Here is a 21090-nt window from a genome sequence, read left to right as displayed (position 1 = left end):
CATTGGTCAAGATGGCTGAGGCTTCTGAGAACTGACGTCCAAAATACCTGGAGGACCAGAGTCTGTTCCAGCCATTCCTAGCCCTGGATCCCCAGATTTTTCAGGGATGTAACTCCAGTCATCCCTGGCCATTAGCCATGCTAACTGTGGATGAAGAGAAGTGAAACATCTGGTTACCTTTGATTAGGAAAGGCTGAAGCATTTTATAGGTTTGTTTGCAATCTTGGGAAGCTAATAGGGGATAAAGATTTGCCAATGTGAGTGGATTGACTTGTATACACAAGGATTTGTAAAACACAAGGAATGAGAAATGTGAAATAAAGAGTGGGAGTCTCAGACAAGCAGTGCCAAACCGTGAGCTACATTACAACTGAATTAACATAATTTGCAAGTTCCAATAAGTGGCTAGTGTGAAGTTGGGAACAGAGACTGACATTTTTTCTGAAACCCATGGAATCCCTTGGTACCATATATGATGCATGCTTAAACATTGACAGTGCTTATACATATCATTATTTTTCTGAGCTCCTAAATTAGAACTAGCTATATGCTATTTTAGGGACACAATTTCTAGAATTTAAGCAGTCTTGGAAAACAAATATGACAGATTTTGATTTAATAGTAGGAGAACTTTGGCGAATAGAAGTAGTCCTGGTTCCAAATCGAACGCGATGCAGGCCACATGTCTATTTTTTGTATGCTTTCCTGTTGGTCTCCCTTTTGTGCAGCTAGAGCTAAATCCCACTTTTTCTTCAGTCCCCTCTATGAACAAACTTGTGCAGGACTTGGACTAAAATTGCACTGAGACACAGAATGCTAGTGGATTGGAAGGATTCTCTGTTGCAGCTAATTGCATTTTCCACCTCAAATAGGGCACATGTAGTTCAGGTTCAAATAGAGCATATGTTTTCATGTTCTATGTATGACAAGCATGGCTTAGTCACTTCATTATACTTTGGGATTGGAAGTGAATCAAATCACGATTTGTTTCTATATTATTTCAGTTGTTGTAGGTAGGCCATCTGAAACATATATGGAAATCCAAAATATCAATGCATTCAAATACTCTTTCCGGAGCCTAAAGTCTGGATTGTAAATCCACTCCAGCTTTGATTGCTGAAGCTTGGAACTTGAGCTATGGCAAAATATGAAGTTCATGTTTTTCAGGCTCTTAATTGTAGATTGGTTATTATAACTCATACTGTATTGCATTTGCAGGGGGGACCGTGAGGCTATAGAAAGAATTGCTTATGAGTTTGTGGAAATGAAAGCAAAGGAGGGTATAATCTATGTGGAGGCCAGATACAGCCCTCATCTCCTTGCCAACTGTGAAGTGCATCCTATCCCTTGGGAACAAAAAAAGTGAGTAACTCTTTAAATATGTGAGAGAATGCACCTCAATGTAATACTCACCAAAAGAGTAAATACCTGATTAAGTACACTGATTAAGCAGGCAACTAAAAATATTATATTTGTAGTAATGCACTTCTGTAATATCACATCTACATTTGAGTGCATCATCAGTGATGATGCTGGTATGTATAACTCCTCTCCATGCTAAGCTCTAAGCTACATGTCACATTAAATGTATAGGATGTAATGGAGCTTCTTATTTTCGTAGAAATGTGGTGGCTTAGTGGTTAAGATGCCAATTCTGATGATCAGAAGGTTGGCAGTTCGAGGCCCGAGTGCCGCATGATGGAGTGAGTTCCTATCAGTAGTCCCAGCTTCTGCCAACCTAGCAGTTGGAAAGCAAGTAAAAGTGCAAGTAGATAAATAGGTATCACTTTGGTAGGAAGGTAACAGTGTTCTGTGCAGTTATGACGGTCACATGACAAAGGAGTCAACTTCAGACAACACTGGCTCTTTGGCTTAGTAACAGAGATGAGCACTGCTCCTTACAGTTGGTTATGACTAGACATTCATAGCAATAGCAATAGGAAGTACATTTCTATGCTGCTTATCAGTGCATTTAAGACTCCCTAAGTAGTTTATAATGTGTATGCTAATTGCCCCCAACAAGCTGGGTACTCATTTTAGCTACCTCTGAAGGATGCCAGGTTGAGTTGGCCCTGAGCCCCTGCCTGTAGTTTAACTCACAACCTTGTGGCTTGTGAGTAAGTGGCTGCAGTACCAGCATTTAACCACTGTGCCACCAGGACTCCTTATAAAAGAGAGTGCACCTGGATTTGAACCAGGGACCTCTTGATCTTCAGTCAAATGCTGTATCACTGAACTAGACCACTCATGTCAACGAGAAAAAATTACATTTAAGCAGGTAGCCTTCTGATGTGGACTGAGACGGGAGCCACCTGTGGGCACAAAGGCTGAAACCTTTTTTACTCATATAGTTTATTTGCAACCCCCTTCCCCCCACATACATACAGAGAGATGTATGTAGAAATTAGGATACTATGCTTGATCAACTTTCTCCTGACCAAATAGGAAAGCAGTGTCAGTATATTGAAAAGTTGTTACATGTATATTTCCGGGTCTAGAATTTCCTTACATATGCTACTTTTTGTATTATTCTCAGTTCGTGAGAGAAAAGTATATTCAATCTCATACACTCTTTCCTTAGAGCAAAATTGGATGAGTGTATGTACTGGCTTCCACTGTTAAAGTAATGCAGTTGTCAATGGGAAGGGATTAGGAATTGCCTAGTTCTTTCATTTAAGATAATTACACTCAAATATCTTAAACATTTGCTGAAGCATGCCATGCTGTAGCTGAAAATAGTTCTCTATGGCAGTGCCACTCTAATGGTGATCTGTGGATGAGTGCCAGTCTGTGACCCATTGCTTGTCAGTTTGCAACATATTTCCAGGAAATCCTGTGAATATGATAATATGGAACAAATAGGGTACTAATCCCTGGCATATTGGAAAAGAAAACTCCTGATGCACCACATCAGGTTACTTGAGAAGGACTGTGTAGTGCAGTCTGACACATGTATGCAAGTAAGTCCCACTCATCCCAATCACATTTGAGTAACATTGAAGCCTTCATGACAATTTTAGTATATAAAATTCAAAAATATTGTATTTACAGAGGACATGGAGCATATCTGCAATCATTTTTCCCTTCTGAAAAGGCTAGCCATTTAATTAATCCACCCCATTTCTTCTCCCATCTTTTTCATAGCCAGTTCTCTGAGAATGGTTCCATGTTAAAGGGACCTCTTGCCCTGAGTACTTCATCCATCCTGCCTGTGTGAAGTAGCTGTAGGGGCTGTTGACAGAAGTGACTCAGCTCAAGAAAAAAAGCAGAGTTAAAACAGAAGCTTTTTCTTCCCCAGCAACTTTTTAAAACAACCTAAAAGTTTTGGCTCTTACAACTGGCGGGTTGAGACCCTGCAGGTGATCTTTATAGCTCTTAATTCCTTCAGAAGGAACCAGAGTTTTATTTAACAATGCATTGCTAATTTATATTTTGAACCAGCTTTGTAAAGGAGCTTCAGGAGGGAGCAAAGAGTTTTTTGCTGCTGCTGGCTGTAATTTCTCCCAGGATAGCCTGGAGCATGTTAATTAGATGCTGCCGGGGGAGTGCAATCTGTGATTATCAAAATAATTAAAGCAGTACTTGTTGATATAGCATGGACATTATCAATCTACAGCTGACACATTTGAGCTTTACAGCCAGGTAGCTTTTTATCTGATCTTCGGGAGAAGGGGTGCGTTTTTGATATTTGTGTTCTGTAGAAATAGTCAAATGCTGAAAGGCTTGGGCCCAGGGTACTTGGAGGACCGCCTCTCCCCATATAGTCCACTCCGCACACTCCGGTCATCTGGGAAGAATTTGTGTCTACCTCACAGAGAGCTTTTTCTATCTCGGCACCTGGGATCTGGAACACCCTTCCCGAGGAACTCTGCGCCGCCACCTCCCTAGACCTTTCAGGGTCTCTGGCAGAGGTCTTTCCCAGCTCTTTAGATAGGGATGTTGTCAGATGGAGATCCTTGGATTAGTCTTGGGACCCTTTATATATTATGCAGTTACTCTACCTCTAAGCTAGGTTTTTATGGGGCAGGCATGTTTGTTACTTGTATCCTGGTGTTTTCTAGTAGTGAAACTTGTGAAATGTTAAAGAATTTTGTTCTCTTCATGTTTTATGGCATAGTTAACTGAATATTTCATGTAGGAATGTTTTAGAGCAGGAATGAGAAAACTTCAGGCTTTCAGAATTGATTTTTTTTTTTTTTTACTTGAATCTCAAGGTCTGCTAAGCAGATGGCGCAAGAGACAAATAGTTAGAATTAAACAACCTTGATCCAAGGAATTTGTTTTTTAGGGCCAGTCTGAACTGAAGACACAGATTTTCCACACAGAACTGCATTCCTTATTATCTACAATTGGTCATCTTTTTTTCTTTCTTTCATCCTTGCAGTTTAGGGCAGGGTTTTTCTTTCTTTGTTTGTTTTTTCTATTGTTCTACTGCAGACAAATTGGAAGTCTGAAGTTTTTGCTAATGTTCTGTACATCACCCCATATCTGCTGTTTGCCCACCTTTGTTTTAGAATAAAATAACTTGAGAAATGAGACAATTTGGAATTGAGAAATAGATTTTCTTACATGCATTTTCCCCCTGCAACTTGCACCAGGGCCATTTTTCCAGACATACATATATTGTAGTCCCCCAGGGGTTTATATCTTAAACTGCACATAATTTGTGGTTATACCCTTTAATGATTAGGGGGAGAGGATCCAAGCACCGATGCTATTTTGAAGTGTGATGGTTTGTTCAATTATTTGTATCTCGCTTTTCCTTCCAGAGTGAATCCCAAAACATCTGAAAAATAAACGTTGGTAGAAAAACAAGACAGTACTTTAAAAAGATTAGCAATATGAAAAATAAGAATGTTCCAGTAAACTTATAAATAAATGTTCAGTTTACTTATGGAAACATTATTACCCTGAATAAAGAATAATGAATATCAGTAAACAAAGGACTAATAAAATAAGTGACCCTGAGATGCAAGTAGACTTTCCCTTTTTTTGTACTATAAGCAGTGACAGTGGGAAACAATGAAATACTAACTGATTTCTGTATTTGTTTCATTCAGGGGAGACCTCACTCCAGATGAAGTGGTTAACCTTGTTAATCGGGGGTTAAAAGCTGGAGAGAAGGCTTTCAACATCAAAGCCAGGTCTATTCTATGCTGCATGCGCCACATGCCAAGTAATGTATTACAACTCAGCCACAGCACTGTGCCCTGTTTTACCAACTCTGTCTTGTTCCTCACCCCACTGTTCAAACACATAGATTCTGAAGATTCAAGTCCCTTTGAAGAAGTAGTTCTTTGTGGTTTAATTGTCACAAAACATTAATTAACAATACTACTGAAAAATAGGTACAGGGATATAAACAGAACACAATAAATGGAAGATTTTGCCATGTAATATCTAAAGCAACTTGAATAGATTGCCAATCACGAGAAATTTGCTTGTTTTTTAAAGTTAAAAATTAGTTGACAGCTGTTGACATTTTAAAATGATCTGCTTAATCAAAATTTATTTCCATACTGCAATTGCCATCCTTAGCCAACCAGTTTTAGTTGGGAACAAAATGGCAACATTCACCAAATGTCTTCTGTGTTGGCCTCCCATGTCTTTCATATTTGATTTTTCACACACACACCCAATAAAATGCACTCCTAATTGCCAGCATGTGTAGTGTGAACAATCTGCTTTAAGGCTTATTGTTCCTTGTGTCTAGTGCTTCTTGAAAATATATTCCTAGTGTACAATGTGGTAAATTTGTGATTAATTTCCCAGTGGTAGTTCCTGTACTACTGTCTCCCATATTTACTTTTCTTTCATTGGAAAGTAGTGATATTTGGCTGGGAGACAAATAACAAAACAAAGAAATTATAAAAGTGCAATTCACACCCACACTCACTCACCAGGGAGAAAACAGAAGTTGACCAGTTAGAGACAATTCTTCAGTAGCCTTCCATTTCCATTTAACAGCAAGAAAAGAAACAAGATGAAATTGAGAGGAAATGTTTGTTTAACACTACAGGGGATTTTTACTGAAAGTGAGTGCTAAAAAACACTTTTATAAGTGGATATTGGACAAGGGGGATAATTGGTGGAGTGCCCAGCTTATATCAAGTTATATATGAAACTACTGTTTGAATTTTAGCTGGAATTCTGCTAAGAGCAGAAAAGTAATGCCTCAGCAGGTCTATAAAACTTCAGTGTGGAAGCATCCTAAGTAGAGTCCCTCTGGCTTTCTAGTAACAAACTCTGGTAAACTCTGTGTTTGGGTGACAGCACATGTGCCCACAGAGAGGGGTCTGAGTGCCAATTTCTGGTATTTGTGCCATAGGTTCGCCACCACTGGACTATATCTACAAACACATCTCACTTTTGACTGTATATTAACTATAAGATACCAGGCCCAGCTCTTCTTTTGAATTTATATTCAAAGCTATTCAATCATGCATATATAGTATTAGCATACTTAATGTGTGCTTTGCATTTATTATAACTCTCTAAAACTTTGCAGTCCTGAATTGGCTTACATGCTTTATGTACTAGATTCTATGCCCTCTTCTGCACACATAATTCTTCAAATTGAAATTTTTATTTGTCAGAACTTATAATGGATTAAACCCTTTGCTTTTATGACTGTTGTGACTGCTTCATGAAACTAAATGGTTTTGGTGGCAGACCAATGATAACAAACCTTCTTAAACTCATGAAATAATGCACTACTTTCTAAATTAAAACAAAAAATTGGGATGTAATTGATGCTTGTTACCTTTGTGTGATTGGTAAAATAATCTTAGAAACTAGAGTTTGTTAGAGTATATGAAAATATGTTCATTGAGCATCCAGTATGTTTGCAGACTTTTAATGACAAATCAGGCACTACCTTTTGTTTAGAGGAACGTGTAAAGTCAATGAATGTTAATTGTTAATTTCCTATCTTATCTCTGTCTCTTGCTTTCAGCAAAACTAAGTATGCCATTGGTTTAAGACTCATTATGTCCTAACCTATGCTCAGCATTCCATCTTGATCATAGATTGTTCTAAGCTAATGAGAATTTTCTGTCTCTGAGTTCTATGAATATGGCAATATATTAGAGATAGTGTTAATGAAACTTTGACCACACAATGAAATCTTGGCAGATATCCATATTTTGTGGAGTTTGCAAATATTTCCAAACACCTAGAATGGTCTCTTTGCCCTCCAGACTTTGCATGTAGGTGTACATCTATCTACATGTAAGAGTAATTGTCAAAAGGCGAGCTCAGGAGTCTTTCATGTCTCCCAGCTGACTTCAGTCTTAGGGGTCAATCAGACATTTTTTTTTTAAGTGGCTTGGTGCAGATAAGCCAACTCACACATTCCGGTTTTGTTATTCACACAGTCTTTTTCATTGGAACTTCATTGCTTTGCATCTCCCCATGTTCTACACTCACCAGCCCTGAGCCTCCCCCCTTGGGAGAAACTGTCCTCAGCAGCAGCCATGTCTCCCATTGCTCCCTGGAGCTGACAGCTGTCAAGAGACAGTTAGGGAAAGGGGGAAAACAAAAGAGGGAGAGTCCTCCTCTTCCCTCATTGGAGGGGAAAGACGGGTCTATTCGCATTGGTTATTTTATTCACAACTTACTTTATTCACACTGCCGAAGATGTGAATCTTCTTTAAAAACGTGGATAAAAACCCGGCACCAATATCCTGGGTTAAGGGGTTTTTTGGAGCCCTCCTCCAAAACTGAATTGAATGCATTCAGGATGCATGTGAACAACTAAAATTCAACCTGGATTCATCTTGGATTATTTTCACAGTGTGAATAACCCCTTAGTAAGCACTGGTGGGTGAGGATAGAGGGCAAGTGACATCTGTGCTATTCTGGATCCAACTACAATATCTTTTAGGGGTTTTCCCCCTCTCCCAGCATTCCGCTGATTGCCAGGAAAGGTCCCCCACTCCTGGTAAGGATCTACACAGGCAACTGCTGGCTGATCGCTTCTTAAAGCCTCCTCCTAAACTGCTTTAAGCAGACAGGAGCTGTACTGTTGATGATTCGCAGAGACACAGCCGAAAGCATAGCTTTGGACTCTTTGTCTCATTTCTGAAGTCACTTGCCCCAATTAACACAGAGATAGGCACTTCCTCCTCAGTTTCTGCTGATGCCTGAGAACGCACAATAACCTATCAGCACAATTTTTTATGTATTTCCTTAATACGTCTGTGCACTGATATACATGTTGTGATCTGGCCTTAGAAGCATTTGAGACTGAAATGAGGAAGGCTGTGTAAATTCCTGCCCAGTACTTCTCAGTTACATTGTGTCGTTTAATTTTTGTAAGAGGCTGGTGTCATTCTAGATCAGGGGTAGGCAACCTTTTTGAGCTGGGGGCCGGGTTGCTGTCCCTCAGGCGACTGGGGGGCCGAAGCCGGGGGTGGAGCTTCAACCCTCCGGGGCGGGGCCATGTGCCGGGGGTGGAGCTTCCACCCTCCGGGGTGGGGCCGCGTGCCGGGGGGTGGAGCTTCCACCCTCCAGGGGCGGGGCCGCATGCCGGGGGCGGAGCTTCCACCCTCCGGGGGCCAGGCCTCCCCATCTTTGCTGGCCCCTGATGGGGCCCCAGGCCCCGTCAGAGACCGGCAAAAAAGCTGGTGGGGGCCGCCAGTGCTGGAGGGCCCCAGCGACGGCACTGGGCCCCCCGGAGGCCCCCTGCCGTCGTCGTAGCCCTCCTGGAGGGCCCCAGCGATGGCAAAGGGCCCCCCAGAGGCCCCCTGCCGCCCTCGGAGCCCTCCTGGAGGGCCTCAGAGACAACAAAGGGCCCCCCAGAGGCCCCCTGCCGCCCTCGGAGCCCTCCTGGAGGGCCCCAGAGACGGCAAAGGGCCCCCCAGAGGCCCCCTGCCGCCCTCGGAGCCCTCCTGGAGGGCCCCAGAGACGACAAAGGGCCCCCCAGAGGCCCCCTGCCGCCCTCGGATCCCTCCTGGAGGGTCCCAGAGACGGCAAAGGGCCCCTGTCGCCCTCGGAGCCCTCCTGGAGGGCCCCAGAGATGGCAGCGGGCCTCCTAGAGGCCCGCTGCCGCGACTGCCCGTCGCGGCTTTTCGCCGCTCTGGGCGCCGCCATTTTGGGTGGCAAAATGGAGGCGAAGTCTTGCGCGACCCTCCGCCGCCATTTTGGGCGAAAAAATGGCGGCGCCCATAGCCCCAGAGGCCGCTATTGGCGCCGCCGTTTTTTCACCCAAAATGGCGGCGCCCAGAGCGGCGAAAAGCCGTGACGGGCGGCCGCTGCAGCAGCAGCAGCAACAGCAGCCAGGGGCTGGTCAGCAGGCCTCTGCGGGCCGCATCCGGCCCGCGGGCCGGAGGTTGCCGACCCCTGTTCTAGATGGACCCTCCAGGGGCTAAAGCATTTATCTGACCATGCCAAGTGATGACACTGTGCCTGGCCAGGGCTTCATCCTTCAAGAACGTGTGTGCCTTACAAGCTGTCCAAGTATGCCAGAGTGTCCAAATATGCCATAAAATGATTCAAAATAAAGCTAAATACCCTATATTTTGAGAATCCAAGAGAGCATCATCTCCTCTATGAAACCTCCTCAAAGCATTACGATTTGTAATTGATTCCTTGTGTTACATTCTATAGGAGTATGCATAGCATAAGGCTATGCTTTTTCAGCCATATACTGCAAGTTAAAATTAAAAAGGCATTTAAAGCTATTTTGAGGTTTGTTAATACTTCAGGGAGAATTTCTGAATTTGGAGAGGAGGCAGATCTTCCTGTTAGATTTCCTGGGAAGACGTCTAACACCTCTGTTTTATGATTGCTCCAGCTGTTTGAGAAAACAAGTCTGTGAACCAACTCCATTCCTAAAAGCAAAGTTTTCCACAGTGTAGATTCAAGCAATTTTACACTGACTCCTTTATTGTATTTTGTTTGCTACCAAAGCAAATGATTTACTTGCCTCAAAACTGTAGTTGAGTAATGAATATTAGTATAGCTCTCAAGCCAACAATATAATTTTGTGGTGAAAAGCATTTGTGGTAACTACCTTTCTTTGAAAAATGTAATTTTGAGGGTGTGTCCTTCAATAAACTGGTGCAAATAGATGAAATCTGTAGTTGTAGTGTTTCTGTAATGTGGCTTTCCATTGGCACTCTACCTGTGAGTGTGTTGCGTATCACCTTATGAAGATAGCAGCCCTAATTAATTGAACGTAGCTAATCTCTGAGTTGTTGTAATTAGTTTTACACAGTAGAAGATTTTTATATGGGATGTAGTATTTTTTAAAAATGTGATGCATAATTTTTGTTCTGTGATCATCTGGTTGTTGCTGGAAAAGAACTGTTCTCTGAAGAAAGTGACTGTTCCATTATTTTCCTTTCTGCTGACTTAGGTATATGAGAAAAGAACCTTTGCATTTAGAGATTAGATAACAAAATAAGCATCCCCATGTTCTTTCAAAAGTCCTAATATGTATAAATATGACCTTTATACTTTATATAATGTGTGTGTGTGTGTGCGCGCGCGCATATATATGTATAGTATTGGGGGGGAAGTCATTTATAAATATACTTTATATTTAACCCTCTAGTGAAAGAAAGTCTGGAAGTCTCACACAGCTGGAAAACTATAAATATTTGTTGCATGAATGTTTGCAGTTTTTCAAGAATTTCTTGTTGACTGTGTATCCTGTATGATGTTCAAATATATGCAAACATATGTTCTCACTGGATATTACCTATTTGTTTCTTAAGGGTCTGTCAAACTTGAACATTTGTTAGACCTATCTGTTTTACCTGTCAGTTGATAACCACTGCTAAACAGACAGAATAACTAAAGTTTCTATATAATTTTTAATTCATGGACATAGATGATATTACTTGGATAATCTTAGTTGCAAAAAAGTTGATAACTGTATTGCATTTGAAAGTTTTTATTCATTTCTCCATGGTAAAGGAGATGCTGGCGTCAAATTCCTCAAAGCAGAGTGAGGAACATGTGGTTCTCCCAATGTGGCTGGCCTACGATTCCCATTAACCCTAACCAGTATAACCAGTTATACCAGTTGATATCAGCTGCAGTCTGGTAACACCCAGAGAGTAAACTTTTCCCATCCCTGTTTGTAATTTTGAAGTATGTCTCTGATAAATGTCTGTAGTAAAGAGTCAAAAGATCAGGACATAATAGCTTCTCCTGGATGTGTCATTGTTTTTGTTGTGTGCCTCAATGTCTTTTTTGACTTATGGTGACCCTAAAGCAAACAGGTTTTCTTAGTAAGTTTCTTCAGATAGGGTTTGTCATTGCCATCCTAGGTGGCTGAGTATGTAACTTGCCCAGTGGGTCACCTAGAGGGTTTTTATGCTTGAGTGGGAAATCAAACCCTGTTCTCATAATCATAGTCCAACACTCAAACCACTGCACTACGCTGGTTCTTTGGATATGTCATAGTGAGAGGGGAAAGACCAGAGGTCAAAGGTTATGTGCAAGCTACCTTAGAAATATAAGGTTAAAAAGCAAGATTCAAAAATACAGGGTTTGATCTGAATTGGAAACTGCTAATAGGATAGAAAAGTGCTCCTATAAAAGAGGAAGTTGTCTTTCAGACAGACGCTAACTACCAAAATAGTTTTGTGGTTAAGCCAAAGAAATGGATAGGGGAGGGGGAGGGACAAGGAGCAAAATGCTGTGCTAGTGGGGTGCAGTTTTGCTTACAGGAATAAAGCCTGCTTACATTTGCAAAAGACCAAAAGGTAAAATGTAGACTGTCTAAGTAAAATGTACCTGTGATATCTTGTGGTTTTGATCTATAAAAGAAATTTGCAATCTCTGTTCATGGCCAGTTTCCTTGGAATGATTCAGGAACTGGACTGCTAGCAATAAAGGCCATCTGAAGAACTGGATTTATTGGCTTGCAGACTCCTTTATTGATTTTTTTGATTTTATATTGGTTCCTGCTGTAACAATAGCCTTGTTTAAACATTACATTAGTAAGCTTTTATAAGGAATGCTTTCTTCCTATTTCTTCCTGTCGTTGTTGTGTCCTTCGAGTCATTTTTTATTTATGATGAACCTAAGGCGAAGCTACCATGGGTTTTTCTTGGTAAGATTTTTGAAGTCTCCTTCTTTGGAGGTCTTTAAGCAGAGGCTGGATGGCCATCTGTCAGGGATGCTTTAATTGTGATTTCCTGCATGGTAGGGGGTTGGACTGGATGTCCCTTGTGGTCTCTTCCAACTATACGATTCTATGAGGCTGAGAGCATGTGACTTGCCCAAGGTCACCCACTGGATTTCATGGCTCAGCTGGAAATTGAACCATGGTCTGCAGAGTCGTAGTCCAACACTCAAACCACTACACCACACTGGCTCATATAGTAAGTGTTAAGAACTTTTTGTCCAAAAAAGTAGTATTTGTGACCCTCATAGTTAGTATACGTACTATTGAAGGTGATGGAATGGAAGAAACAAACTCTTCCATTTCCAATAGACCAGCTGCAAAACCTCAATTGAAATTTTTCTTCGGAAGAAGTTATTGACCTGAGCAGTATTAATTCTTAGAAATTCAAATAAAGTATGACTTTTGTTGGAGTTCTCAACTTAAACAAAGTTACTGGTTTTGCAGCATATCCTAAACAGGCATAGACTTGCCCAAATTATAGGCCTGGTTGTCTCTTTGATTCAACACAGTATCTTGGTCAGCCTCAAAGGCAGAATGCAAAAATGTTTGTCCCAGTCAATAGATGGTATCCTTCAAATCAATTCTTATGTAGCTATAGGATAGAGAAAGGCAAAGATCGCACACTACCCATGTTTCTTGTGGCCCCACATGCATGCACACCCTTCTCGCCATTTTTGGAGGGGGGATTATTTTAGTCACCTTTTGGCTGAACTTTGTACAGGAACAGATGGCCAGGGACATGGGAAATAGCGTCACACTCTTCATAGTTGTTTGCTCATGCTACAAGTCTTCCAGGGATCTTCTTATGAGGACTTTAAAGTAGTCTGTATTTTATGCAGTCATAATCCTACTGCTTCTGTTTGTGTGCCCAGAGCTGAAGGCAAGATTGCTCAAAGTGAAGTGAATCACCTGCCTTATACTTTGGGAAGCTGGTGCAATAATTGTATTGCCTTTTCAGTGATTATGGCAAAGATAAAGAACGTCTTAATTAGACACTGCTTGCTGTCAAACAGACTGGTAGAAACTGGACATACAAGTCAATCATAATGTATCTCCTACCCTTTTCCTATAAAAGAAAACCGATCCTCTTTTGTATATTATACTCCTTATAAAAATAAATGATCTTTGAACTGATTCAGTAAGGAGTGTCATAATGCAAGAAAGCCAAAGGTAAGTGGTTCAACTTGAAGCCTTTTCATTTGTTTAGAATAACAGCACATGAAGGTTGGACGGCATCCAGTAGCACTTGCCAGAAAGCTGCCTCTATTTTCCCAGTCCAACCTTTAATGAAAACCATGTGTTTAACATACAACTTCCTATTGTTCATTTGAGTGATTAGGAGGTTAGATTAATAAAACGGAAGCAACAGTTTTCCATTTTTCACTCCCTGTTAAATGTATGTAACCTGCAAAAACCCATACAGAAACAGTACACTGATGTGGAAGAGAAGAAGGTCCTGTGAAATATCATGCTGAAGTCTGTTTTAGTTTGTTTGCAAACAGACGTTGTTGGTTTCGATTCAAGGTCTGCCTTCCATGGAAGGAAGGGCTCTGCTTGTGGAAGATGCCTCTTCCTGATTTTCAAGGATACTTCACACCTGCCCACCCCCCACACACAACTCTACACCACAATTTATCCCCACTCAGCAGGGTCCCCTGTCGCTGTGTGCAGCATTTTCAGAGGGCTGTTCTGTGAGAGAGAAAATAGGGAGGTCTCCTGCCAGCCCAGCTACATATGCCTAAACTGGATCCAATGAAAATGTAGCTTGTGTCTCTAAAAGCCAAATGGTAAGAGCATTGTGACAGAGGTTCTGGGAGAAACAGGTTTTCCAGCAGTGCATCCCATCTTCATTAAGACTGGCCACCGTATTTTAGGATAAATATTTGTACTTTCCCTTCCATGTATTCCTGATTTGATCTGGCAGCCTATTCCATTAAATAACTCTTAACAAGATGCCTGGAGTTCCCTGAACTCCTCACCTCTAAACATTTCAACTCTTTCCTCTTGTAAAAATTAGTTCTCTTAAGGAGCACGCTTAACGCCATGTGTTGCTATTTTTAAAACATGTCCTTATTCCATAGGAAATTGTTTTAAGGTTTGGTTTGTTCTTTGTCTCTGGATAATTTAATAGTGCTATATATAACGTACTAATATACAATATTTTATTGATTTGCTGTATAATAAAACTGAGAAAAGAATATTCTTCAATTAGTCAGTTTGTGTGCTGCTTCTCAATGCACTCCATTAGATGGCAATCCTTTTATTTTCAGAAACGGAAAAAGCCAACAAAAATATTTTTAAAAAATTAAAAGTGATCTTGGTTTGTAGCCTTCAGATTGGATTAGGCAGTGTTACTGTTCTAAAAAGATCCCCCACTGTTTATAACAGATGTTTCGTTTAAGGAGGATGATCTTTAAAATGTACTGAAATAGGTGCTAAGTTCAGGCACATACTTGGAAAGCAATACATTTATTTCAAGTGTGCATTCAATTGAGAACCAGCGTGGCGTAGTGGTTTGAGCATTGGACTATGACTCTGGAGACCTTGGTTCAACTCCCTGCTTGGCCATGGAAACCCACTAGGTAACCTTGGGTAAATCACACTCTCTCAGCCTCAGAGGAAGGCAAAACCAAACTCGGAACAAATCTTACCAATAAAGTCCCATGATAGTTTTGTCTTAGGGTCATCATAAGTCATAAATTACTAAAAGTGTTTAAATAATTATCACAGACTGTACCATTTATGGACATTTGGTTTCACTATGTGTGCATATGTAATTGGTATAGAAATATGCCAATAGAAATGGACAAATTAACAATGTTATTGCGTCAGAATGAAAACTATGAAGTTAAAGAGAGAAGTGATCACTGGGAATAACACTTCATGTTTCAAATGAATTGGACTCTTTGCCATTTAATAAACACATGAAAATATGCTTTTTGAGTTATAAATGTGGGTATTTAAGGATTATACTATAAATCTGTCAGTATTTCATGTTCTTTAATGGGCAGGTTGGTTGTAGCTAGAATAATGTATTGCAGTATATGGGTTGTGCAGTACCTCAGACCAAAGTATGCAGCTTATAATTCACTTCTGGAAGGTTCAGTGACCATAGCTGAAGTGTTCCATGCCCAGAAATAAACTTGCTTGTTGCTCCTGGACTGTATTCAGTATCTGCTAGATCTTCTGGACAACTTTGTCAGGAGGAAAAACCTGGGAAAACAAAGTGCTGTTTTTGTATGATGGATATTTTTCTATGAATGAATTCAAGTCAGGGTTTGGAGAGAAAATTCCCTCCTTAATGGTGTTTTTTGCTCCTTTTCTTTCCAGGCTGGTCACCAGAAGTAGTGCAGCTGTGTAAGAAGTATCAGAATGATTCGGTGGTTGGTATAGATTTAGCTGGGGATGAGTCATTAAATGCTGAGACCTTCTTAGAACATCGGACAGCTTATGAGGTTTGTTTATTTCAATATGGAATATCAACCAAAGATTGCTATTATGTGACTGGAGAGTATTTATTTATTAGTATACTGCCTCTCTCCCAATGATAAAAGTATGACCTGTGGACTACATACAGTCTCATTAGGCTGTTTTTGAGAGCCCTGGGCCCATAACACCCTATTCCCATTTTTTCCAGTTGCCTGTCATTTAAGAAAGCTATTTCTTGGCCTAAAATGGCTAGTGTGGGAAACATGGCAAGATTTCCCACATACCCACATTTCAAAAAATGTTGTTTATAACGTATTTCCAACATTTATTGTCTTTCCCAAAAGTATTTAATTATAACATATTGTTTATCTAGTAATTTCTTATCCATTCTAATACACTAAAAATTCTTGCCATGAATTATGTGAGTACAACATTATATCAGTTGTTTTCACTGTCATATAAGTTAATTGAGATAATTGTTATGAAAGAAAGGATATCCAGCTTCCTTGTCTTAAGCATCAGTGATCAAAGTAATTAACCCTAGCTGATAATGTTCATAGCTTACTTTAGTCCAATATGCATCTTCTTTATTTTATCTGTTCTGGTTCATTGCTCTTTGTAGACAAAGATAGTGTTGTAGAGGGATGTTCTAAATAACATTTTGTTGCGCTTAAATTATTCCCCTGAGAAGAATAGTAGTATACCTCTTGAATCCCGATCCAGACTAACATACATTGGGCCCTTGTAATCCACTGGGGTTTGGTTCCAGGAACCCCCATGAATAACAAAATCCACATATGCTCAATCCCATTCAATACAATGGCATAGCAAAAATGGTGTCCCTTATATAAAATGGGAAAATCAAGGTTTGATACTTGAAATTTATACTTTTTTTTAATATTTTCAAACCATGGATGCTTGAATCCGTGTATAAAAAATGCATGGATAAGGAGGGCCAAATGTAATACTATTCACACAATTTAACTTATAATTTAAAATAAAAGATACAAACCCTTGGTCCCTACCATGGGTCCCTCCATGGCGATACCTGCAACAAAAGGTTAGCTCCCAGGATCCCACTAGTAACAGGCATGGTTACTACAGGTGGACCACAACAGGGCAAAGTAATTGGATCCCATCTTTTTTCACACTATGTTCTCAGCAGTTTCCTACCTCACCTACATTTATATATATATTTTAAAAATCGCACAATCATTAATTCTATGAATAATATCTTATTTCGTTAGGTATCAAGAGGAGGTAATATGTTGGGCTGTCTGCACAGGCCAAAAAGCCTAGGTTCTTCTTGGACAAAGTAGGCCAAAACTCAGGGACCAGGATCGAGCTGGATCCTGACAGACCTGACACAGATCCGGTGGATCTGGCCAACTCCAGGGCCCATAACATGGGTCAATTTGACCGCCAGATTGTAGCAGAATTTTCTGGAAACTCTACAGCAAACTCTGTCTGCTTAAATGGCTCCCACATGGTCCTTACCTTTCAGCGCAGTCGGCTACTACTGGGAAGGCCTCCGTTGCTGTGTCTGATGCACAAACCTGGCCACATGGGTGCAGCTAGGCACCCCGTTTCAGCATCCGAAGTGGTGACGGGGCTTTCCAGTATGAGCGATGGTGCTGAAAGGTACAGAGCTTGCACTCGTAGCAGGTCTTCAGGTGACACGGAGACACGCATGTAAATACCTGAGCACCTGGGCTGCTTTCCTGGCCCGCCTGCTCAGGGCCTGAGAAGCAGGCCTTTTAGAAAAAGGAAAGCAGGTGTTCAAGGGCCACAGAATTATCAGAGGAAGTATATGGTTAAAGTAATTGAAGTAAAGCTGGACAATGCTCTTCTGCCCTTGTAGTTTCTTTCAGTTCTATGATTCTATTCCTTGGCATTCTCCCATCTAGGGTTCACTCTGTTTACTTCCTAAGATCAGACAGGATCTTGTGCCATCAGGATATTTAGGCCCTTAGTGACCAGTTACTCAGTTGCATGATTAATAATCCAAATATTAAAAACAGCATTACTTCTTCCTAATGTAGAAAATTGTTGAGCTTATTACTATTACTGTTACTATTATTATTTCTGTCCTGCTTTCCCTCCATTCAGGACTCGAAGTGGCTTATAACAAATTAAAAAACACAGTTAAAAATTCACAAGGAACTTCCAAAGCCTGGGGGCAGCCACTCCGAAGGCTGTGTCACTCCTTTGTTTCCACCAGATGTAGCTGTGAGGGTGGCAGGACAGAAAGAAGCCCTCCCCTCCTGCAGATCTCAAAGCATAGGCTAATTCGTAAGGGAGAATCCAGTCCTTCAAATAGCCTGGACCTGTGCCATATAGGGTTTTATGTTTTAATTTACAAGGTGGCAAGCTGAGAGATGGGTAGAAGATGCCCCTCCTTCTGTTTAATCAGCACCCCCCCCTCCCGGGGAAACTTTCATCCCCCCTGAACTTTAACAATATAGGTAGATTATTATTATTATTGTTGTTGTTGTTGTTGTTATTATTGAGTGTATCTAAAACTAGAATTAGAAGAAGAAACGGTCAAAAATTGTATGATTGAGTGGGCAAAAAATACTGGGAGAAATATACAATTCGAGAGTTGGGAGAAAGTGTGGGGGAAAGACATAAATTTTACCTGTTGCATGAACATGAGGGAAAATTTCATGAAAATGGTCCACAGATGGTATTTACCACCCTTGAGATTGGCAAAAATGAAAAAAAAAAGTCAGAAACATGCTGGAGATGCAACAGACATTATGGTTCTTTCTACCATATGTGGTGGACTTGACCGTACATTAACATTTTTTGGAAAGAAGTCAGTAAAATAATTTTGGAAATATATAAGATTGGTGTAAGATTAGAACTTGAAATAATATTGTTAAATATGCTAGAGGGGAAAGATTTGAGAAAACACCTAAAATTAATCTTATACTTAATAAGATCAGCAAGAATTACAGTGGCCAAAAATTGGAAAAAATCTGGAGAAATAGATATTGATGAGTGGTTAAATAAAGCACTAGAAGTAATAGAAATGGACAAATTAACAATGTTATTGCGTCAGAATGAAAACTATGAAGAAATAAATAACGAAATGTGGAAACCCTTGGTTAAATACTGCGAAGAAAGATGGAAAGATTAATATAAGAAAGAATCGCACATAAAAACTATAGTGACATTTCAATATAATGAGATATAAAGACCTTTCTGTTTTTGTCTCTCCTTTTTGTTTTATTGTTCCTTTTTGAATCAAATTAGTATATGTGACAATTTAGATAAGATGGTATAACATTATAACTGTAAGTAAATAGAATAAGAAGATTAAATACGGTTAATAATATATATATATAAAAGAGATTAATAACAAGTTACAGTGATTCAAGATAACATGTGATAGGAATGTTTAAGAATATTATAACTATAAGGAGGAGGAAACACTAAACACCTTCATGAAGTAAAAAAGGAAATGAAAAATATATAACGCATCTATAAGGAAGTAAATACATAGACTGTGATTTTTAAATCAGAAATACTTAGATATATAGAGTGAGATGTGAGCTTTCCAGGAAACCATGTATAGAGGAATATATCAGAGAGAATGCTGTTTTTGCTTTGTTTCTTTGTCCTTTAAGTAAATAGACAATTGTTGGGAAGTAAAGGGGTGGGGGAAAACTGAATGATAGTCTTGAGTTATGGTGTATGGGATGAAATGTATATTTGTAATATTTGTAATAAATATTTTAATTAAAAAAATTATTATTATTAACCTTTATTTATATAGCGCTGTAAATATTGTGGTGGCATATGGCAGCTTTCTAAGTTCAATGGGGCTTATTCTATTTAAAACTGCATAAATGGGGAAAGTTAAGATTATCATACAGAAAGCAAGAAATTGGTATCTTTAGATTTGAATATATTTTAATAACTTCTTTTGGGAAAAATAGCAATGCTAGGCAAAAAAATTTATCAGTATGAGTCAGTTCTTCTAAATCTACAACTAAGAAACAAGAAAGTTAACAAATGCCAGCCATAACTGTTATACCTCTCTGACATCTGCCAGTCAGTTTAAATCTCTCTACCTCATATTCTGTTTTGTTCAGGAAGCTGAAAGATGTGGCATTCATCGGACTGTTCATGCTGGAGAGGTTGGGCAAGCCCAGGTTATCAAGGAGGTAAAAAAATTATACCACAAAACAATGAAATTAGATGTTTTCAGAGAAAGCTGGTAATTGGCAATGATACAGCAGATTATGGAAGGTACTTTTCAGGATGGAAATAGCATGTACTAGAACCCTTATGTTTCTAGCTCACTTTAAAAACATTATATGGCTGGTAAACCCCAGTAATTAAATGTCCTCTAGATGATGCTTTTAATAGGTGGTTGGTAGGACTCCTTTGAATATCTCTTTCTCCACGAAATTCAGCCCCTGAATTCAAATTTCTAACCAAGAAAGAGTTGTTACTAGAATGAACAATGTGAGGTGGGGTGGGGTGATAGGGACTCTAAAGTGACTTACAGTACAAGTTAAAAACAAAATACAGTGGAAACAATGTAGAATGCAAACATTTTTAAAAATTAACTGGACAGCCTATGAAAATTATTTTACAGATTGATTTAAGAGTATTTAACACACCCTATTTAAAAAGTGATTCTGCACAAACGAAAGTGAAAGACTTGTCAGTATAAAAGGATATTTGTTTGCTGATCAAAAGTGCGCAGAGACATCTGTGACCATACAGAAGTGCTTTCGGGATACAAGTTTTATTTTGCAAAAATTATTTGCTCCAAATAGATAGGGGTTTTTGGTTGTAGAATTCAGGGACTTATTATTATTATTAACCTTTATTTATAAAGCACTGTAAATTTACACAGCGCTGTACATACAATCTTTTTAATTAGATGGTTCCCTGCCCTCAGGCTTACAATCTAAAAAGACATGACATGACTTAAATGCATATGTGTAGCTGTAGGCCCTGTGGAGGTGATGCTTATCTTTACATGGAATATCATTATTGTTAATAAAACATTGGACAACAGTTGCAAAATGTGGGTCAAGTTCCTTGGATTCCTGGTCTTGATTTTCCTTATCTGTGGAGGTTAGGGATTCAGTGTTCACCAAATTGTCCTTGCAAAATCAATATAGGCTTGATTCACAAGTAAAATCAAATCATAATTTGATATTACATGAGCAGGCCTCAGTCTCGTGCACTCCTCCCTCTCTCACACACCCCACTATTTGAGATTCTTGTTTGGAATGCAAACAATATAGTTTGTATTTAGCATTTACATTTTTTTACCGCTTCATAGTGAACTAAGCACTCCCTAAGCTGTTTACAGTGTGTAAGCCAGTTGCCCCCAGCAAGCTGGGTATTCATTTTACGACAGTTTGCCATCACAGCAGTAAGAAAAACTGTGGTTTATGGCCAGAAAAAAATGGTATGGGAGATCACAAAGTAGGGAGGTCCAGTACTTCTTCATGTAATGCCAAACCATACTTTGTTCTTTTTTTCCTGGAAAC

General features: G+C 39.7%; 1 protein-coding gene across 1 annotated transcript in view; it reads left to right on the top strand.

The window, feature by feature from the left end:
• ADA (adenosine deaminase) overlaps positions 1–21090 on the top strand; it is a 48717-nt gene that overhangs the window by 21972 nt on the left and 5655 nt on the right. The window contains exons 4-7 of the mRNA XM_089513931.1: positions 1219–1362; positions 5061–5176; positions 15473–15597; positions 19672–19743. Of these exons, the coding sequence (XP_089370057.1) occupies positions 1219–1362; positions 5061–5176; positions 15473–15597; positions 19672–19743 (457 nt within the window). The remainder of the gene's footprint in view (positions 1–1218; positions 1363–5060; positions 5177–15472; positions 15598–19671; positions 19744–21090) is intronic.

This window comes from Sceloporus occidentalis, unplaced genomic scaffold, assembly GCF_023333645.1.
Source record: "Sceloporus occidentalis isolate IW3139 unplaced genomic scaffold, rSceOcc1.0.p SCAF_3, whole genome shotgun sequence".
Classification (NCBI taxonomy): Eukaryota; Metazoa; Chordata; class Lepidosauria; order Squamata; family Phrynosomatidae; genus Sceloporus; species Sceloporus occidentalis.
This window is presented reverse-complemented; position numbering and strand designations above follow the sequence as displayed.